The sequence below is a fragment of the Ischnura elegans genome, chromosome 8 (assembly GCF_921293095.1).
Source record: "Ischnura elegans chromosome 8, ioIscEleg1.1, whole genome shotgun sequence".
Lineage (NCBI taxonomy): Eukaryota > Metazoa > Arthropoda > Insecta > Odonata > Coenagrionidae > Ischnura > Ischnura elegans.
The window spans coordinates 73,377,175-73,399,492 of record NC_060253.1 but is presented as its reverse complement, the minus strand read 5'-3'; the positions used below and the strand labels follow the sequence as shown (position 1 = coordinate 73,399,492).

The window sequence follows — 22,318 nt, the reverse complement described above, 5'->3', positions numbered from 1 at the left end:
TCAACCAGGGCTACCAGGAGGACGATGATGACGAGGACGACGACGATGACGGGACTAGCAGTGGCGGCGATGCCGGGCGCGGCTCCCGAGGAGGAAGGGAGCGGCCGGGACAGAGGAACGCGGCCAACGCAAGGGAGCGTGCTCGGATGCGAGTGCTGAGCCGCGCCTTCTGCAGACTCAAGACCACGCTGCCGTGGGTGCCGCCCGACACGAAACTTTCCAAGCTGGACACTCTGAGGCTGGCCACTTCGTATATCGCACACCTCCGGGCCATGCTGACGACGGGGACGGAGGAGCCGGTGACTTCGGGGGCCTCTTTAGGGGGAGCGGAGGCGGCAAAGGGGACGGCGATACCGCTGGGGGCAGAGAGCCCAGGCCGGGGGCGTCTACCAGTTACCCCGAACCCCCTACATCCCATAAACCTGGTAAGTTGAGGCGGTACGCCGTTAAATTCGTCTTCCTGCATGTCATAAGGCCGTTTTACATGGGTCACGTACTTGCACAATCAGACGTGTGTTCGGAGGCGCAGTAAAAATTGCGTCGTGTAAAGCGGTGAATTGCTGGAACGCATGCGGGAATGCGTGGACGTAAGACGGTAAATTAGCCCCTGTTCTAATTCCGAACTCTCATTCTCGCAATTTCAAAAATGTTTCAAAGGCCGTTTTACACGGGGCACTGAATTGCGCAGGTTAGAACTGCATTAATTTCTAAAATGGCGTGGAATTGCGCGAATGCATGAACGAAATTAAAACAGGGGCTATTTTGCAATCTCACGTACACGCATTCTCCCATGTGTTCTAGCAATTCACCGCTTTACACGACGCAATTTTGACTGCGCCTTCGTAAACACGTCAGATTGTGCAAGTACGTGTCCCGTGTAAAACGGCTTTTAAGCGATAGCAAAATTCAATTTTTAATGCCGTTTCACACGGGGAACTTAATTGCGCAGGTTAGAGCTGCATTCATTTCACATTCTGGCCACAAACGAAATTAGAATAGGGCTATTTTGTCATCTCACGTCCATGCATTCTCGCATGCGTTCTAGCAATTCACCGCTTTACACGACACAATTTTGACTGCACCTTCGTAAACACGTCAGATTGTGCCCCTCATGAAACAGTTTTAACAGTCCAAGACCAAGATATTTCCCTAGGAATGCATTTGCTATTTACAGTAAAACACCTCGGCACGGTACAAAGGCCTGAATTATTAGCCCAAAATACGAGGCAGAGGTTGATGATTTGTTTATATTATATTCCACGGAGGTTCTGAGATGTAATGCTTAATAATGTTATGATCAAAATTAAACAGTTGTATTCCATCACTGGACATTTTTCTGCAATCACTTATCGCATTCATAGCGTATAGCGGTGAAATTGCTGGTTTCTCTCGAGTCTCAACAATAGCCGAGCTTATTTCTTTGGTGACCACAATGGGTACTGTAGCCTTTGTTTAGGGTAACCTTATATTATGTTTTCCGAACCAACCCTTGGACTGAAGAACTGAGTTAATAATTGGGGCATACAGGATTATATATGGGGGCCTATATAATTTAAGAAATTCATTGCAATTGCTTGCATGTTAGAGATACGTTCTTTTACTCTATGAAAAACGTACACTTCTCAGTCGGATAGTGAAATAAATAAAGGCTATCATTCAAATTCAAATCATTATCAAATTTATTTTCTATCCAGAACACAGTACAAAATAATAGCCGAAAATGATCGTTCGAAACGGTCATTTTTTCCACCATCATTGGAGCGATCGCTGGAGCTGTCCCTCGAAAGGGATGGAAAAAAATGATCGTGTGATTGAGGCCTTAGCGAGTGGACGGTTACGCTTACATATTTGGAAAATTTTTCTTTTTATGCCGTTTCGTTTGAAATTTAAATTTAATTCTTTTTATTAATTGAAAAAATGATCATGGTTTCGCTGGTTTTTGCCATTAAAACACTCTCAATGAAGACGCATAGTCATTTGAGTTTCATCTCATTCGAAACTTATTGGACATTGCCAATTAAGAAGTGATAAAGTTGCTCAAGCTGAGAATTATCTGTAAAATACGTTGATTATGCTAAATGAAACTGTGCGAAAAAGATAAACTTAGCTCATGTTATTCGGGATTTAGCGTACGATTCCATAGCTCTATTGTAGCCCTGGCGGAGATTAGAGAATTACGTCAATATTTTGTCCTCTTTCAGCTTCAGGAAAGCTTTTGAGCCAGACCTCAAAGTTTTGTTGTTATTTCCTGATTACCCATCCCTAGAAGTATCCCTTACTCCTTTCTTAAGTTTACGCAACAATCGCATCCAAATCACTGTAAACATCCTCTTTCGCTGTGTTCACAGTTTACACACTTCGGTTTCCGGAATAACATTACTCCTTGCTCTCCTTCCTCATTGTTTCTTAAATAATGCTATCTCCAATACTCAAGGCACAGGAAATAATATTCGCGTCACATGCTATTCCCGTTTAGGCAAGAGTCTCCCGCGGTTCTCTGGAATTTCCGTCTTGTCTTCATCACGCGCTTTTTTGCTCCCATCCCAATGTTTTCATTCCGGATATCTTGTTTCAGACAAAATGTCGCAACGCAAGCACTTACTGTTTTCCCATGAAGAATGCTCGTATTAGAGGGGGTTCTCAAGAATTCTTTGAAGCATAGGCGGATCCAGGGGGGGGACGGGGGCACGTGCCCCCCCCAGGCCCTCAAAAATATGCAAGATTTTTAATGCGGTCCCATTATCATTGCGTTAGTTTTGTATTACGAGATATCCTTATGCATTATGCACTATTATACATATTTTATTATTCTAAGAGCGCTTAGCTACAGATCGAAGAGCCTGTGGTTCTTCTACATCTTTATCTTCCAAAAAGTAAATAATGAGGCTAACGAACTTTAGAAATAAAGAGGACTTATTCATCTGTTGTAACGCTCAAGGAGGCATCAGATGATGCGCTCTAAAGGATCGCTCATAGATTGCTTCTACAGTCAAAGTCACTATTACTTAACTTGACGTATTTTGACTACGTATAACCCAGACCTAAAAACTAAAAAAATCCCAGAATAGCTACTCAGGCCGCGAATCAATCTTGAAATAGATTTTAAAGGATTTTCTTTAGCGTATATGACTCTCAACAAACAGAAGTATCTTTCTTGCTGCTGACTGGTTTTTAGAGTGAAACAAAACAGTAGACAGTTAAAATAAAAGTTTGTGGAATAGTCCTGGGTTTTGTTTCACCATGAACATTTCATTGTTCCACCAAGTAACGCCCAAATCAGTTTATTATATTGGTTTTTAGAGATTCGAGTTTATCTTATTTAATGAACGCTGAGTCGAATTACGCCATTTAAAGCTGTTGTGGACCAATAGATGCTCCAGTACGTTTTCAGCTTAATAGTTGTGCGTTAAGTTGTTATTGTGAGAAAGGCTTATAGTCTCGTCCACAACAACTTTCAATAAGTGACTCTTGATCAATTCACTGTTATAATGTTAGCTGTTATTTTCAGTTGATGTGTAGATACGCAATTTACACATACCAAATGTTAATCACGTTGAGTTTTAACTTAAATTTTTTATACTATAAAGAGAAAGAATTACAACAGATATTTCTTATGAAGGGAAGAAGGATAAGGGACGGCTGCGTCAAACCAATCTTAGGATTTTTGAATAATGATAATGATTTCATATGATCCTGTGAAATATAAATGAGTAGGTAACAAGCTTAGGGGTACAAGTAATGTTTTCTTCAAATCAGATTTGGGTAAATAAATTAGGTGAGGAAATCAAACCAGATCAACTATATATTAATTAGTGCATTTGATTTTCTACTCGATTTCAGCAGAGAACAGAGACTCACTCGCATCCCTTGGCCTCCAAGTTTTTGTATATTTCATCTATCAATTCAAATAAATTCAGAGGTAAGGAAAGAAAGGGATAGGAACATATAATAGAAAAAGGACGAGGACAACGGTGCTGTGGTAGATGGATTTGTACTTAACTCGGTTTAGAAAAAAACACATGTACCTCTTGGCTAATCAATAATCATATTTCATTACTATAAATTATTGGCAGATTAAAAACTGAAGTACTGTAGTTCATCCAAAGGATTCGGTCATATTTCTTAGAGTTCAAAGACTACGCAAGCGGGTTACGGCGTTCTAAATAATTGGTCGGCGGCGGCAGAATCCGGTAGGGTATGGGACCAGGTGGATTCAATCTTCCGATCCCCTCTTTCCTCGCACGCTCCGTTCTGAATATCCTTACACCCTCCCCCCTTGCCCTAACTTCCTACCCTCACTACCCACCCCTCCCCTAACGGCATACTTCCCCGACGAGATGACTGGCAAATCAGCGCCATCCTCATCAGCTCTTTTATCTTTCCAAGCTTACCTCTACCAGATTGTGATTCTATGGGAATACGGCAGAGGACCACATCGAGTCTTATGGTTTGCAAGGGAATGTGTGCCTTGCTCACAGCAACTTAACGTGGCGTAACAATATGCTCGTATGCACAAATTCGTCAAATCGTCAATAGGGTGGTTTCCTATTATTTTTTATTGCCTAAATCGAAAGATTATTAATCCTGGAGTACGTATTTCACGCTTTTAGATTTTTAAATGACGATATCTCTTTTTCGCGATCAAATGAAAAGTGAAAAATTTCTAGCGCGCGAAAACGCGACGGCTAAGAATGAATGCTGGGAAAAGCCCGTGTGACGTCATTCTGGTTCCGGCTGTGATATGGGCGCCAATCTGGCCTTTTTCAAACGAGGTTAAAATTGACCATTAACATTCGTCTAAACTGGCATTTCTAAAACAAAATAATTTGTACATTATGAATACACTAATGGTGGGAATCGAATCGCAATCGCCTTTCGTTTTCTTTGATGAAGGAAACTACCCTATTGGGATAGAATTTTGAATATTTTTAAATAATTTAAAAGGGGCCTGTATTTTTTGGTTTTTCGGTCCGTTGCGTCGCCTACCTCTCGACTTATCCGCGGCGAAAAATTGTCTACCATAATCCTTTTGCACATTAGTTGATGACGTCACGAACTATTTCCATACGGTTCATTGCTTCTCTCTACTTCTCGATCCTGTGCAACGATCACACGTTGCTCCTTGTTTATTAATCTCGTATTTGCGATTCCTTCCGTGAACGAAAGGTTCTCCTTAATCGAGTAAATGAACCACAACTAATGAAAAGTGGGGGAAACTTTTTCACTTTTTTATTTTAAACTTATGTGACAATGGATAAATGAGAAATACATGTTTTTTCATCGTAACTCATCTTCCTCTTCCAACTACCGATTTCTTTCAATGAATTGCTATCTCGGATCTGAGTGAATGACCCCGTTGAGATGGAAACTTGCAAAGAATGTCCATTCTTTCTCGATGTAGTAATAGCATAAAATTGACACGATAGTCAGTAGTAAAGAAAAATTCAAATATGTTCTTGAAATAATATGAAAGTAAGTGATTTCATTTTTGTCCATTGAGGGACATTTACATTATCGCAAGTGCTCTAAAATCAAATCCACCATCGATGCAGGATTTTCTCTGTGATAGAGGAAAGATGCCAGAGATTTATAAGAGTTCATTATAAAACAAGCTACGCAGAGGTAATTTGTTGTGAACGGGGCATCAAGTTTTCTTCACCCTCAAAGTAAATTGGCGTCATCATTAATATTTTTACATTCTGACGTTCTTGCTGTTTTAATGCCAAAAAAGCAGAAATCCAGTTATTGATTTACTGCAATTTCTTCTCCAAATAATCACTCGTTTCAAATGCTTCTCCAACCTATTACTCGTCATGAAACTACAAACCTTTCGCTGTAAGCCTTTTTCTGTTATTTTGATAAAAAAATTGAACAGCTAATTGTCGCAATAATTCCATTAATACTCCAACCAATCACTAGCCGAGCCCCTACTTATTTATTGGCACTGTTCGCCTCTGACGTATGTTTACGACAATAGTATTTTGTTTCCACTTACGCAAAATGGTTTTAGTTTTAAAAGAGAAACAGGGTGGGAATTAATTTCAATGATCATTGCAGTGGTAAAATAATTGCAATATTGTCATTTGTAAAAAGTACGAATATCAGTATTTATTGTTCGTCTATCGCCTCACGTTTACGATATCGGTAGTGTTAGTTGTATGCAATTGTTTCATCTAAGGTTTCCTAGGGGTTTGATGTCCATATGATCCTCTCATGCAGAGTAATAACTTGTGAAAAAATTGATTGTTTAAGGCGTAACTTGGTGAAAGCGATTCATTATTAAAATTAAAAAGAAGAACTTTGTGCTTTCACATTAATATTTATTCACACATTTACGACCATGGTTTCACATTAATACTTATTCACACATTTACGACCATGGTTTCAACGTCAGACGTCATCATCAGGTGAACTCTACAGAGGTCCATCACATCCTTTTATAGTATATAGTATTCAAGTACGATCGTTCGACTTCATATGCTACGTCATGATTTAAGAGGTATAGTATTGCGGTGCTATAATGCAGTGAATAAACCATATTTCTCGCTGTGTTCTCATTTCTGGATGTGTTCTCATCACCTTCCCTTTCTCCCTGTATTTTCTCCCACCCCATATCCCTTCTTCGAGCTGCTTGGTTGTCAGGCGCCATCACGAAGAGATTTTGGCGCCGATGTCACTCAGCTGATTCCTGTCAAACGCTCTAACGCACGGAAGCATATCTAATTATACGTATATTTTCCGCCTATCACGCAGTGAATATTTTTTTCTTTACATCCCGCTCGTGAAGTATCCTTCTATTCCTTTCCAATTTTGTCGCAATTGCATTTCGCTATTGATAACTAAATTCCGAAAATTCAATGTTTACGCATAGTTTATACTCATCCTTGGTAAACATAGGAAACTCTTACTTTAACTGACCGAGCATGTCTTCGGCATATCCGTCAATGCTAGATCAATTACTTTTCTTAATTACGAATGTACTCGGGTTAACTGTGATAACCTAGTCTGTATGAATCCTTTTTTTTCATGCTTTTACCGGTATATGTTCTAGGTTGTCAAAAAAATAAGGGAACAGGATGATACAGCGTCATGATTTGAAAAATTGTCCCCTTTATCACTGAAAGTACGAGTATAAAAGCTAAGAAAAGAGTAGATTATGATGGCGGATAAGTACGTACTTTCAAGCCTGCAGGCAGGCGCAGCGAGGGGGATTCTGGGGGATAACCCCCCAGAGCTGAGAGAAATTTAATTTTAAAATTTAAAGTTTAATCCATTTTACTTAATTGGATTAATATTACTTGCAGCATAATATAAGGATTAATAAAATATCCCTCAGAAAGCCATAAAACTCACCATTTTGAACCATTTATCATAAAAACTTTCTGAGGATGGGCCACTGCGCCTCCTGCTTACCCAGGTATTCCATAGCTCTCAACTAAAACCCCCCGTAGCCTTAATTCTTAGCTGCGCCCCTGGGGTGGTGTAGCGTAGGTCTGGTGCTCATATCAATCTCATTAATAGGTTATTATAAAAATTGGACATTGCAATATTTCCACAGTTTTATTTTGACACTACGCGTTTCGTTGCTACAAACAACATTATCAACTGTAACAAAAGTCTTAAGAATTCTTCCTTATATAGGTCTTGGTGCTGGAAGGGAGGGGGTAAGGTGGAGGATGGGGATTGGGTGTCGTGAAGTGGGGATATTGACGGTTGTGGGAGAAACAAGATACTCATTAATAGGGCTAATTTTCACGTCAGTCAGATTTTGTAATTAAAAATATCAATTGCTGTTGATAGTTTTTTTCGTATTTTGGTATTTATTTCTGAAATTTGTTCGAGCCTGTGATAAATTTTTTTCGAAGTATATGTACAATTGTATATCATCCACCCAAATGACAACTTTAAGTTATTGATTCGCCGTGGTCTGGTTTTTTTCGGGTGATATAAAATATTTAATCCTTATTTTCACGCTTTTACCGGTGTACGTGCTCAAGGTATTCACTAAAAAATAAGGAAAACGGGATGTTGTAGCTTCATGATTTGAAGTAATTGTCGTCTCTACTGCCGGCAGTAGGAGTATAATAATTCATTAACCAGTAGATTTTGATGGCGAATAGGTATGTACTTTCAATTTTAAGTTATTGTTTCCGCATAGTCACTTATATTCCGGTTGATAAAAAATACTTTTGTTGACTTAGAGCCGTGCTTTTAGACTCACATTAAGTTTTAACTAAGTTACTACGTGTTAACTTACTGCAGCGCTCAAGAAAGAAGGAAAAATCATTAACAAGGCCAGCCGATCACGTTCAAAGATAACTTTGTCGGACTTCTCAGCAGAAAGATGTCATATGATCGTCTTCCGCCCGTACAAAATACCACCTTTCACTTATTTTTAACGCCTTTACAGTGCGGTAAACTCATTTCCCTCGAAAAAAGAGCGCGTCGGCTCGAAAAGTTCCTCAAGACCACCGCCACACTTCTGTATTTTATTCTTCATCCCTTTCTCTTGGATTTTTTTTCGGAACCAAGAGAGCCGAGCTTTCAGACAACATGGCGTCCTCCCGCAAAAGAAGAAAAAGTCGCGCCGCGCCGGCACTTCACAAGTAGAGGAGGCGCTCTCACTCTGTCGCTCTTCCCCTTGAACAAACAGTCCTAATTCGGGTCATTAAAAGATTTTCGAGATTGGAGGGGATGGGTTTGAGGCTCTAAAAAAAAGGGAAGGTGGTTAAAAATGTTGGAATGGGATTCGAACCGGAAAGGGTGAAGGAAGTCTTTGGGTCGTGGGTGGGCAAAGTTGGGGTGGGTTTGAAGTCGCAAGGCTAAAGGATTTTTAGAAGTTAGAACTGCGAGCCAACTTCAACGTATTTGGTAGGGGATGCCTAGTCACAAGTATGCAAATAATCTTAAAAAAAAACTTGTACAAATGATGCAATGTCTTGTTTCTTTCCTCGATATCTCCTTTCAACATTCTGATGTCCAACTCAACCATCGTTCCTAAGGCCGTTTTACACGGGGCACGGAATTGCTCAGGTTAGAGCTGCATTTATTTCTAAAATGGCGTGGAATTGCGCGAATGCATGAACGAAATTAGAATAAGGGCTATTTTGCCGTCTTGCATCCACGCATTCTCGCATGTGCTCTAGCAATTCACCGCTTTACTGTACGTAATTTTGATTGCGCCTTCGCACGTATGTCTGATTGCGCACTTTAGTGTACCGTGTAATACGGCCTTTAAGGCCGCCATACACGGTGAATGATCACCCAAATGGTCATGCTGAATGATCATGCGAATGTAATCATTCGCTGTGTAAACGGAAAAATTCGCAAATGAACCGTCATGCGCATGATCATTCAGTGAAAATTAGAACATGTTCTATTTTGCTCGCATGATCCTGCGAATGATCACATTATCATTCAGCATGATCATTCGCACGATCATTCACCGTGTATAGCGGTCTTTAGGGATTTAGGAATCCAATGTAGTTTTCAGGTGGCCCTATATCATTTATGCTATTATATGGGCTACAGTTTATTACCATTGGTCCCAGCGGCGTATTTTAGAAGAATTTTGAACGAATTATTTTGAAGATGAATACATTTTACGTACAGTATAGGCAGTAATGTCATGGAAAAATTAGCAGTGCCGGAACGCACTTTCCATAAATTTTTTGAAAGTGAAATATTACTGTGTTTTTTTATTACAAGTTACGTCTGCCTAATTAAAAACGCATATGCCTTTGTTTGATCAATATCAAAATTTTTGTTTCGGTAAGAAAAGTATATAATAGAAATTTTGAGGTACTAAAATCCATGAAGGTGTTATTTGACTATCGTGTTTTTTCTTAACCAGTGCTGGAACGGCGTTCGGGCGTGTTGCGGCACCACTGATTATAAGGTAGTTATCGGTTTATGTTACGGCGACGGAAAATATGAGACGAGTACGGTAAAAATAAGCAACATAAGGAGATAGTAAGAAATGCCATAGAAGGCTTAAATCTGCTAATGGTTCGTAATGAAAATAAAGCTATCCAGGAAATGTAGGTGTCAGGTGGCCCTATGGCATCGGATTCCTCAATCCCCGAGGACGATGGATGAGTTACACATCGAAGCGTCGGAAGGAGATATGGATGACCTTATCCGGCATGAAATCCGAGAAATCTTCACTGCCTGTAAAATTGGTGCTTAAATTCATCCGTTTATCCTAAATCATTTTTTATGAGATCTTTTGCACATTTTGGAAAATAATTATCCCCTACGTTGCATCGGCATATTTAATAAGAATTTTCAATGAACTGTTTTACAGATGGACAAATTTTGAATACTCTCTTGGTAGTGTATCTGTTTATGTTACCACGATGGAAAATATGAGACGAGTACGGTCATAGTGATCCATTCTAAGAGATTTCAAGAAATGCCATTGGCTGAAATCTGGTAACCGTTAGTAATAATAGTTAGAAGATAAGTCTACCCACGCAGTGTTAGAATAACACCAAGGAGTTAATACAAGCATATGAAGAAAAAAACACTTAAAATGTGAGGCAAAAGAAAACCTAAAAAATACATTAAAAAGACAAGCATGCAATCATATCAATCAATCCTGTAGTATGCCGTCATTAATTCGGCTCGTCTACGAAATGCACATACATGATACTTCGTACACATCTATATTCACATGATTCCCTGCGATCACCCTATAGTGTTTCGATGGGGGCAACTAATCACTAATAGGTACATGATCATCTACTTACTACTCCGCAAGCCACCTTAATAGGCGTGCGGGAGGGGGTGTTAGGACACAAGCCGTTAAAAATTAAAAAGGAAATACTTTAACGTCTAGTTTTTATTAAAGTCCTTTATTATATGGGAAAAATGCCTATATGCCTATACCTATCCGTTTGGTAAGATAACTCTCTTAAGTTATATTTTATTTTGGATCTGGAAATATAATGGGGTTCTAACGTGATCTTCTTCTTGTCGCTCTTTAAGATATCCATTCTCAATTTCTCAAGCAATCTAAGCTTAGCGCGCAGCCTCCGAGTCTCTAGCGGCTCCCAAACTAATTCGTTTAGCTTCTGTGTAACCCTGTGTGTACGCCCGCACTCATAGGCAGATGTAGGGGGGGGGGCGGGGCCCGGGGCCGTCTTTCTCTACGCTGGTCCCATATGCTGGCTGCATATTGCTGGCTGCATTTTTGCGGGCTGCATAAGATGTGGCCGGACGAGTGCGAAATAGCGCTTTTATTTTACTTTTTCATTCGAAAATCCTGCCACAACAGGGTTGACGAATCATAGCTTCTTCAGGGTTCTGCCATAAATGCATATTATATGCGTTCTCCACGATATTTCGTCAGTTTCATCTTTACTTATCTTTTCTATCGGACCTAGAAATACAGCGGAGTTCAAATATGATTTTCTCTGTGTCGCTGTAAAAGATATCCGTTGCTCTAGCAATATTAGCCAGCGCACGTAAGTCTCCCACATGCGTATATCATGGTTATCGGAGATGTGTATATATTAATAAAATTAAGACGTTAAAATTCGTCACGTCACGCGAACAAGGAATGACGGAAGGAGCAGATGACAGTGGGAAGAAATGTGCCTCGCTGTCTTTTCTCATTTTAGAAGCCGGAGCGAATTTTTTGTCTCACTTCGAGTTGCGTTCGCCTTTTTTTTCCTGCCTACATTTCATGTGACAAGGACCTCGCTGACAGCTAATGCTTGTTTATTTGGAAGGGAAAGTCGTAATTTTCGAGCAACATCAAATTAAATTGCCTTCCGCGGAAAAGGTAGCGAATTGAAGCGGGCAGTGTCCAGTTAGTGCGGTAGGTATAAATAAGTGAGAATTGACGTTTTGCGTACGAAAATATTCAAGAATAAATTATTTGAAATTATGTGAGTTTTTTGGGGGGCATTTTAAAGTAGAAGTAAAGGCTGTTGACCTTATGGTCGTGGGTTCAAATCACGGAGGTAACCTTTGGACATGCCCTATAAAATTATCGAAGTGTCAGGTGGCCCAGGAAAAGAGAATGGCCTCCTTAACCTGGATTGAAACGACTGTGGTTAAGTCCAGGGCGAACTCTACCCTATCTTATCCAAACCAACCTGCGGGTTGAAACACTGCGTGAGTGATCTTTTTTGTTGAACAGTATTTTTTCATAAGTTTTAGGCAATATTTAGCCGTGTCTACATATACATCTTCATAATACCCTGCGAGCCACCTCTAGGGTGTTTGGCAGGGGGTGATCAATCACCAGCATGCAGCATGCAATAAGATTCCCAAATGCACACCAAACGGTCCAAAAAACTATTACGCATATTAACAAATTATACTACCACATTCACTCAAAGATAAAACATGCCAAATACTCATTAGGTTTTGTGCCAATAAAGCTTGAACACACAAAACATGCTTTTAGAAACAATAACAAATACTGTGTTACGCATCAGATGCAAACGTAAATAGTTAAGACGTACTATAACTCAGGATACGACTCAATGTTGGCAAATTTTCATGTGACATATTTTTTTAATCAATCCTTTACGCTAGAATTTTTAAGGACCAGTTTTATTGCCTGTCCAATTTTATAGTTAGAGATACCAAATCTATCCGTGAGAACTATTCTGTTTTGTTTCTTGTTTGAGGCGTTTTAGCAGCCTATCCAACTTGTTGCAGACTACGTCCATTGGTTATTTTTCACACTAATTTATGGCCGACCCTTTTCGGTGTCTTTTCCTGGCCGTGGGAAAGCTTCAGAATTGAAAACAGTTCTGTGAAGGGACTCCTTTCGCTCGTAGCAATGGGACCCGAGGCGATTGTATATTGTATATGTTCATAGCCATATTCTAAATGTTGTGTTTTTATAAGGATCCCTTGTGCTCACTACCACAGTAAACAAGGTAAGACCATTCTCAAAGACAGAAATATTCAAGATAATATTATTGTATTATCGTTGAATGGAATCTTTCCCACGTTTGTTATATGAGGCAGATACCATATATTTTGTTATCTTTTCTTACATATAATTACTTGCTAGTTTGAGAACACTCTATTATAATTTCGACGTCACCATTTTACTTAAACACTGGATGCGATGAATGGGTCAAAATGACTCCTTTATATTTTCTTATAATGTTTTCCCACTTATTTGTCAATTATGTAGGTTGCCATATTTTAAATTTTCACTATAGGTTATTAAGAAGCAAAAATTATTTTTCTATGTGATGATAGATCATTTGCTGCCGACGGCATCATTTTGATCCCTCGCGGAATTATTTTGTTTCAATCAAGATTTTTATAAATACTTCCTACTCAAATTAGCTTACAAAGAAGCAAAATGCGTTAGCCATAACGGAAGAGCAGAAGGAATAAAAAAGTGCTATCAGATCAGGGCAATTGTTTGGTGGACTTGCCAGACAGTTGCCATAAAATTCATTTTTTTACCACGTTGCGGTGTAGTGCTACTCACTCCTTCGATAAGCAGCCGCAAACAACTTGGTAAGAATTCATCCGAAGGCAAAGAGCGACTATTGCGCATCTTATAAACCCTTTATTTTACGAAAACATCGTCGAATTTGGACTCCCGATATAAATATAGGCGAGCATGAAGCAGAGTAGTTCATAGAAATTCTACCTTCAAATATCGGACGTATCAAAATGTTAGACATGATGTAGTCGAACAAAATTACATGGAATAAAAACATTATAATAATATAATGAAAATGGAGACATATATGAGGATAAAAAAAGATTTTGTGACACCTTTCAAGGGGATAGGATACATGAAATATTTTTTTTACGAATTTGCACTTGACGGTGAATCTGGAACAAACTAGTTGTCTGATTTAGTTGATACAATGACCCGAATGGATCAAAGATATGGGATATAAAGTGAGAGCAGCTCAGTGCTTGACTAAAAAATGATGATGCTACTCTTGCTATCACAGTAAAGTAGAAAATAACAATAAAGGAAAGCCTTTGTTGTGCACTATGTATTCAACGGTTAACTTGTCAAAAACTAAAAAAAATCCTTTATTTTAGAGAAATTCGAACTAGACGACGGCTTAAGTGGAAACTGTTCACCAACTGGCTCTATACTACTGTGTTAAAGCATGCAACCATTACCTTTCAACGGTTACCTTGTCAAAAACTGAAAACATCTTGTAAATTTAGAGAAATACGAACTATACCGAAGCTAGATTGGAAGGTCTTCACCAACTCCCTCCTTGTATCTATGTTCAAGCATGTAACCGACATGGGTCAATTGACGGGTATTCTGTAAATTTGTGGACATGGCTGCCATCAATGCCTGGAATTTTTCCGGGAGTGCACCAGTGTAAATGTGCGTCATCATTTTTTTGCTAAACATTTTCATAGCTCGCATGAACGCAGTAGCGAAGTAGGGGGCCAAATCAAAGTCAAATCAAAGTCCAAAAGGTCAAATCAAAGTCCAATGTGCTAATACCTTTTCCTACCCTAAAATTCTCGTCGTGTAGGAATAATGTTTTTCCAAAGTGTGTCACAAATGTTTGTAGCAAGGGGATTGCATGGAGGAGGCCAATTCCATCCCATACACGGGAGGTTTCTATTGCCACTTCGGTCGCATTTTAATCGGTTTTCAAAAATGCCCGCGGCGCGGAGATGAGTGCAATGCGATCCCATTTTTTCCAATATTTTGCAGTACAATTTTTTTTATTTCGAGGAATAGCATTGAGCTTTTATGAATTTGATAGGCCACATCATCGTGCACATGAATTTCGATTAAAACTGCTAATCGTAGCTCATTTTTCATTAAAAATCGAATCAAGTTGTCCGTCAGCGACGCGAGTGGCGAATTTTGTAAACCCATTTTAATGCGCGGTGGTTGACAACACATTTTGAGGCAAACTTGAGGATCCTCTTTTGTAATTTTTGTGGTTTTTAGGCTAAAGGAAGTTTATGTGCGGGACTTATAAAAGTGGGCGGCAATTGAGCGACGGATCTAAGAACAGAAAAATAAGTGTATCTGTATTTTCCAAACACTATCACTCTAGGCCATTGATAATTATTAATCAAAATTATTAAGTGAAGAAAAATGGTTATTTAAACGTTTTTTAAGGTTATTTTGCCATTTTCACCCCCTAAATATTTTCAACCCCAATCAAGTTTGTCTCTTTCATGGCAGTGATAGCCTCAAAACGTCGTTTTTTTTTAAGCAGCAGCAGATAAAATTAGTAAAAGTCCCTTGAAAAGCGATAAGTTTAGATACGGGGTTGGGTTTCCCAATTTAGGGGTTGATTGTAAAAATGGAGGGTGATAGGAAAAAACAGGGGTCATTTTCGGATTCAGCGACCCAAAATTAGCCAGAAACACCCTAAATTGTAGTCGAGCATTTTTTGAACTTTTTATTGCAGAACATTGTAATAATTGGTGAATGAGCCCCTTCTCACATATTACATAACCTCGTCGAATGAGGTTTTTAAAAATTACATGTAAGACATGTTAAACGTACCGTTTGAAAAATAATTAACTATAGCCAAACTAGGGCCCATTCAATGAAACCAACACCCATTCTGAGCGTTCGGCATTTCGAATGCCATAAAAAATCGGCGTAGCAAAGTACGTGGTCTACCCCTGTTAGAATAAAGTAAAGAAGGAAATACACCGCTTCTCTGTTTCACAGAATTAATTTTTTCATTTTTACGAAGTTTTTGATGTTAAAATGCAGTGACGATAGTCGTGACAAAAAATTACGGGAGCAGCCACCGAGGCTAGATTGGAATACGGTCCAAGTTAACTTGCCGTGAACGAGCCCTGCGTTTTAAACCAGTAATGAGTCTGGAAACCAAAGCAGTGGAGTGCGTTCTCTGTTGCACCGCCACCACCGACCCGATCTCCTACACGTGCGATGAACAAATTCTGTTCTGCGTCACCATTCCCTTCCCGTCGGGCACCGCGGCCAGCCATTAACACCCTCAGCTCATCTCCCCCGCCTCCTCTCCCCGTTAAACCTTCCCCGAACGAGAGTCAAACGAATAGCGAGAGGGGAAAAGGGTTTAAGTGGGCCTGCGTCCACCTGTTACCCCCTACCCCTTCCCTCCCTCCATCCCCCTCCCTCTCACCCCACTCCTCTCGTGGCACACGCTGCCGCGGATTCTTATATTGAGGCAAAAGGGTGGCTTAGGAAAGGGATCGTCCACCATTTTTTTTACATGAGTAACTCATAGCAATCAACATATCACAGAAAATTATATGTTTAAATACTACTTCTTGGAGCATAGGTCTTTAACTTAGGTATTATTAATTAAAAAATAATGTAAACATGTAATTAAACAAAATGCAACTCTTAGATAGCCTTGTTAATGGATAAATGAAGTTCCAAAAATTTGGCCTTTTAAATTATTAGGAAAAATATTAACGGCTCGTACTCCAAGAAATATTCTTGGATACAGGATGTTACAGCATAAATCTGCAATACTTTAGGAGGTGGTAGGGGAAGCAATTTTACTAAAATAAAGGCACTTTATACTTTCCACAGTTATTTTAACATTCTGCAACCGGTTTCGACGTGCTCTACGTCATTTTCAAGCGAAACGTTCCTGTATATTCTTCACCTGCTCTTTGGAATTAAAAATCGCTCACCGAGGGTCATGTTTGTATAAAAACACACTTTCAAATTATTCATGGCCACGGTACGGGCCAGTTTACAGAAAAGTGGTGTCCACTTTCTTCGATGTAACACTCCTGAATGTGACCGTTTGTATGTTGGCCAGACTGGCCGCAAAATAAAGACTAGGGCCTGCGAACATTTTAATTCGTTTTTAAACTGTGACATTAAACCTGTTTTTGCTAAATATCTATGTGACATTTAAACGAGGCAAATTTTGATCCATCACGATGAACCTGAGGCAAATTACACACTTGTTACAAAGGAAAAACTGGACTCCCTAGAAAAATTTGAAATTGTGTCATATTCAAAACTATGCGTTAAGATTGCTTGATGACATTGTGCCAACCTACTTGTCACCCCTCCTCAGCTTTAACCTCCCCCCTCCATCAAGACCTCCCAATTCCACATCCGGATCCCAGTAGTACGTGACCTACACGACTCAAACCACCAGCCTTCACACTACCTTCTTATCCACATTACCTGCATCCCCTCCCCCACCTTTTAGTATAAAATGAACTCCGGCTGGTGTTGAGATGGCAGTTTCTCTTGAAAATGACGTAGAACATGTCGAAACCGGTTGCAGAATATTAAAATAAGTGTGGAAAGTATAAAATGCCTTTATTTAAATGTTAGTATGCATAACTTCACAAATTTAATTCACCCACCATCAACTTCACGAGACAATTTTAAGCATTTTTTGTCCATAAACATGGGGTCTCAACTCCTTAGTTACTGAGCTAGGGTAACGCAAACGTGGTTTCGCAATCATGGAGCCATGATTGCGAAATCTCACCCATTTTGAGATGAATTGTTTCAGACAATTATAAAAGCAAATTTTATTTTAGTTATGAGCACCTTAGTTAATTCGTCCAATTTTATAATGTTCTCCCCTAAACCTCTCCTGAAGTATTGCATATTCCTCCTGAAATACCCTGTATCTTAAGAGATCAAGATGATGACTATTATTTTCAAAATAATATGACAGACCTTCATTCATTTTACTGTAATCCTAAGATGGGTACACTACAGCTCTCCATCGTCAAAACTGCTACGAGCGTACAGAAAGGGTTTCTGACGAATGTACAGACACAGATTTGAAACGAATTAGCCAGGGAACCGCTGGAGACTCTGGGGCTACGCGCTTGTCTCATTGTTTGATTGATTGAGAAGTTAATGGGAGATATCTTTCATGGTGACACGGAGAACATCGTAGTGGAACCCTACCGTATTTCCAGGTCCGACGGAAATGATAAATTAAGAGAGATATTATGCCGAACGGATAGGTATAGGAATTCGGTTTTCCCTCGTGCAATAGAGGATTTTTATAAATGCTAAGCAACTCGTCACATGCGTATTTCATTTTTGTTAGTAACGGCTGTTGTCCTAACAACCCCCGCAAAACTCTTACTGAGTCGGCTTATGGGGCAGTATATTATGTAGATAACTTACGACAGGGCCGGCCTTAGGGCGGGGCGGCCGCCCCGGGCCCTGCGCTTTGGGGGGCCCCGCGTTTGTGAAAAAAAATTAAAATATACGATAGTTTTGAAAACGCAATTTCAACTATTACTGTATTGTTAAGTCCGTAAGGCATCAGTTGAAAGAAGTTTTTCACGCTTGAAGCTCATCAACTTATTAACTCATTAATTTCATATTCTAACTTATAAAAATACGTACCTGTTGAACTCAACTGCGTGATGGTATCATAACGGCGTAATTACGAAGTCTGAATTTGGGAGGGGAACACACACTTAGTCAGAGAGTGGTAGGGATTCAAAATGCTCGAGGTTATAGATGGGGTATAGAGTTTAATATTTTAAGTGAAGGGCCCCGCACTGAAGGTTCGCCCCTAGCCCCGCACCTGCTAGGGCCAGCCCTGACTTACGATAGAATCCAGAAAGGGAGAGACTTTGTTTCTTCGATATTCATTGCTTCTTCTTCTTAGAATTATTAGAATGTTTTAGGCTGATTGAATTCAAAATTTGAAAGAATGTTAATGACAAGAAGTTGTTTTCCTTAATTTCGTATCGTGGAAAAGAGTATTAATTTAAAGAATCTAATGCACAGTGCGAAGAATTTTAACCGGGGTCTCGGTGGTGGCGTTGTAAAGTCCTTGCCTACTACACAAAAGGTCGCGGGTTCAAGTGCCACCTGGGTAGGTAGCCCTAATTTTTAAAAGGCCAATTCTGCTGTTTTCGGTTGTATAAAAATAAATAAATATATTTAAAGGGTTCCGAATGAAGAATATAAAATTCGCGAGAGATTAAAATGGTGTACTTATATCCAACAAATTAGGGCACATCAAAATATTACGAGGGACAAGACATAGGATGGGGAGGATATAGAAGGAAAAGAGGAGGAACGTTGTGAAAAAATAGTGCTTGTAAGGGGGGAGGGGAAAAGGGCGAGAGGCCTAAGGAGGGCCTAGGAGGAGATAGCGGGGTAGTGTAAACAAACGCGGGGGGGAGGGGTGCCTACTGTCTACCCCTCCTTCACAGCTACGGCGAATGAGGAAAGAGGGGCGGAAGGGTTTATTTTTCCTTCCAGGACGTTTAGGGGAGCGGAAAAGAAGGCGGAGCCAGCAAGTAAGATACATATCGCCTCACTCATTCGATGCAACTATTATTCGAAAAATTGTCGATAGTTTTTCACACCGACGACGATATCCTAAATATCGCTGTCAGGTGCAAGGGCGCACCCAGGATGAAAACTCGGGGAGGGGGGGGGGGGCAAGCTATAGTCGTTCAAGAAATATCATTTTAGCGTGGAAAAGGTGAATGAAACCAATATTTTAAGAAAATTATGACAGCGCTTTATTACTTTTTAAAATTATTTGCTTGAAAAAAAATATTTTTATTTTAATTCCATGCCTTTTCCTAATATCATTTTTCATGTGTTTGGAGAAATTATTTTGAAAATTTTGTTTCGAACCAGTCCTGATTTTCCTTAAAGACTTTGCAATTTTTGCTGTTAGTGGAGCGTCGAATTCTAACTGAAACGACTTTGCTCAAAACCTCGAGAAATTACTAGAATAATAAAAATAGAGAATTTGCTCCGAACAAACTCAATGAGGTGCCTTTCTCTGAAGCTACGAGGACTGAGTCATACTGAATAACATTCGGTGATGTCAAGACAATGAGAAAGCATTATTCGGGTCACGTGACTTTCATCTATTTTTATTAGAATTATAGTAGCATTTTATAGAATTTGTGATTGACCGAGACATATTTGGATATCATATTCGGATTAGTGAGAAAATTCTTTACATTGGGTGCTACAGCATTGGGAGCAGTTACGGTTACAGAAAAAACTCAAGGGGGGGAGGGGCGCAAAAGATATTTTGAGCTACCTATACTTCTATCATAATGAAAAAAAAGCAAGGGATATGCAAAGTTTTATTTACACTGATTATACGCATACATATAAGGCAATTCTACCTTATGATATAAAATAGTCACAATTGTGGCTCTGCAATTTTTGGCAATGTGGTCAGCCTTGCAAAGGGGGTGATGGGATTTTTACAACTCGTTGTGGATGTTGCAAACAGCATATCTATATAACGTTTTCAAAATATCCCTTGTGTAATTATAATGTGTTTGGGATATATCAACTTAATTTAGATATCCGATGGATATCATCTGCTGCTTTGGATATTATCCACATTAATCTCACCATTCTTTGCAGACATGGCCATTCAGCTTTCAAAGATCATCATCAACATCCTCTTCATCCTCCCCTACTTCATCTACATCAAGCAACTCGACACCCCCTGTGGCAAGTGGGCAAACTGTGATCTCTCACCCGAGCGGCGAGTGGCCGTCAGTGCAAGGCGATGCGCCATCCCACTACTGTCAGGGGGGGCAGCACCACCAGGTGGGAGGAGAGGCTAGCGTACACCAAACGAGGCTGCCCTCCCCTCCAACTCACCACCATCTCATGCACCACCATCATCCGCACCACTTTCTCCCATCTTCATATCCAGATTCCTCTCTTCTGCACATTGCCTGATTCAGCCATTTCAAATGGACATCGACTCATGTCCCGCGTGGAAACAGTTGTTGGTGAACTATTATTTAATGAGGTTGGCCTAGAGAGAAAGGGCATGAATTTGTCTATAAATTATGTTTCTATAACTGGTCACAAAGTACTGAAAAATGTGTATACGAACATCAACATGATATGTTAGATTTCAAGCTTGCCACATTAATGGCAGAGAAATTAGCAATAACTGCCATGGAATTTAGGAATGTGGATAGCATAGTGGTCTGAGCAATAGCTCAGAAAGCCAAAGGTCTGTGGTTTTATTCCTAGTCCTAGTTCCTAGGGATATTGGCATTTTATATATATTACCCATGACGATTAATGTGAATTGACTACACACATGTCAGTGGCATGTATAGATTTTTGGATGGGATCTAGGCCTCAAATAATTACCAGTTAGGGGTCATAAATTTGCGACTCTGAACATTGGATTGGCCCTATTGCAGAGCCTGATGACCTTGGAGACAAGAGTCAATCATGCCCATCAAGACACTTCAACAATATTAGTTGGTCTAGTAACGACCTTAGAAACCTTAATTTGGACTGGAATTACATTCTTGTGTGATATGTACCAAAGGACAAATGTATACAATATTCTTGTGTTTGTCATCATCAGAGGTAGACATGCAACTCTTACCAGTGTATGCATGTCTTATTTAGTGGAAGGGTTAAGCAATATTTATCATTGTATTATACTGGCTATCAATATGAAATCCTAGGGCAAAACATAATGATGGGGCCAGGGGGAGATCCAGGATTTTTTTCTGGGTGGACACAAGGGTCTGACAGGTCTTCTCATATTTGGGATAAAAAAAATAATACAACGATTACTGCGGAACATACCTATTCTCTTCATTTTTATATGAGGGTTATTAATATTAAATAAAATGATTGAGGCTCCTTAATGCACAAAATAAAATGAACGTAATGATATCCGTATTACATATCTTGTCTATTTTTTAAGCATCTGGTGGGGGGGCCATGTCATGCCCATGTCAATTTTGCTCCCCAAAATCCGCCTATGGATGGGGCCCAGATAATCTGACTCCGACTAATCTGATTTACTGAAGCAGATAATTAACCTTTTTTACCCTGCGTGCCGTAATAACTGTTCCCTGAAAGTCCAGAAGAAAGTAGATATATCCCTGTCACAATGAAATCAGCTGAGTTGTTAACTCACTTGCATATTCAGCATTATGCTTTTTTGGTTGAAAATGCATCAGATGATACCTGATTTTAACGATTTTCTGCTCAGATTGTTTAGCCTATCTAAAATATAGCATTGTACACTTAATCTATGAGAAAACAAACAAAATTGCTCAATGGTTTTAAGGAGATATGAAAAGGAAAAGGCTAAAATATAGACTTGAATGTGCTGTTTCTTTGTGCCCTTTCCATGTCTATTCATGGACATTTTTGGATTAATGGAATAGATGATAATCAGGCGCCGACTTACAAAAAATATTGGGGGGGCCCTAACCGGGGATCTTGCCCTGGGAAATTTTATAAGTAGTGAGTTTTAAGTTTTTTAAGCATTTTTGAAGAGTCATATGATCAACATTAGAACACTGATAACTCAAATCTCGATATCTGAACACTCCGGGGAAAATCTACAAGCCTGACACATTATTT

The 22,318-nt window shown here is 39.5% G+C and overlaps 1 protein-coding gene across 2 annotated transcripts in view; it reads left to right on the top strand.

Annotated features, from left to right (window-relative positions):
* The window catches only part of LOC124163544 (neurogenic differentiation factor 1), a 66,251-nt gene extending 44,866 nt beyond the window's left edge, over window positions 1–21,385 (top strand). For both annotated transcript variants that reach the window (XM_046540517.1, XM_046540516.1), the window contains exons 3-4: window positions 9–425; window positions 20,330–21,385. In XM_046540517.1, the coding sequence (XP_046396473.1) occupies window positions 9–425; window positions 20,330–20,653 (741 nt within the window). In that variant the 3' untranslated portion in view covers window positions 20,654–21,385. The remainder of the gene's footprint in view (window positions 1–8; window positions 426–20,329) is intronic.
* The last annotated feature ends 933 nt before the right edge of the window (window positions 21,386–22,318 follow it).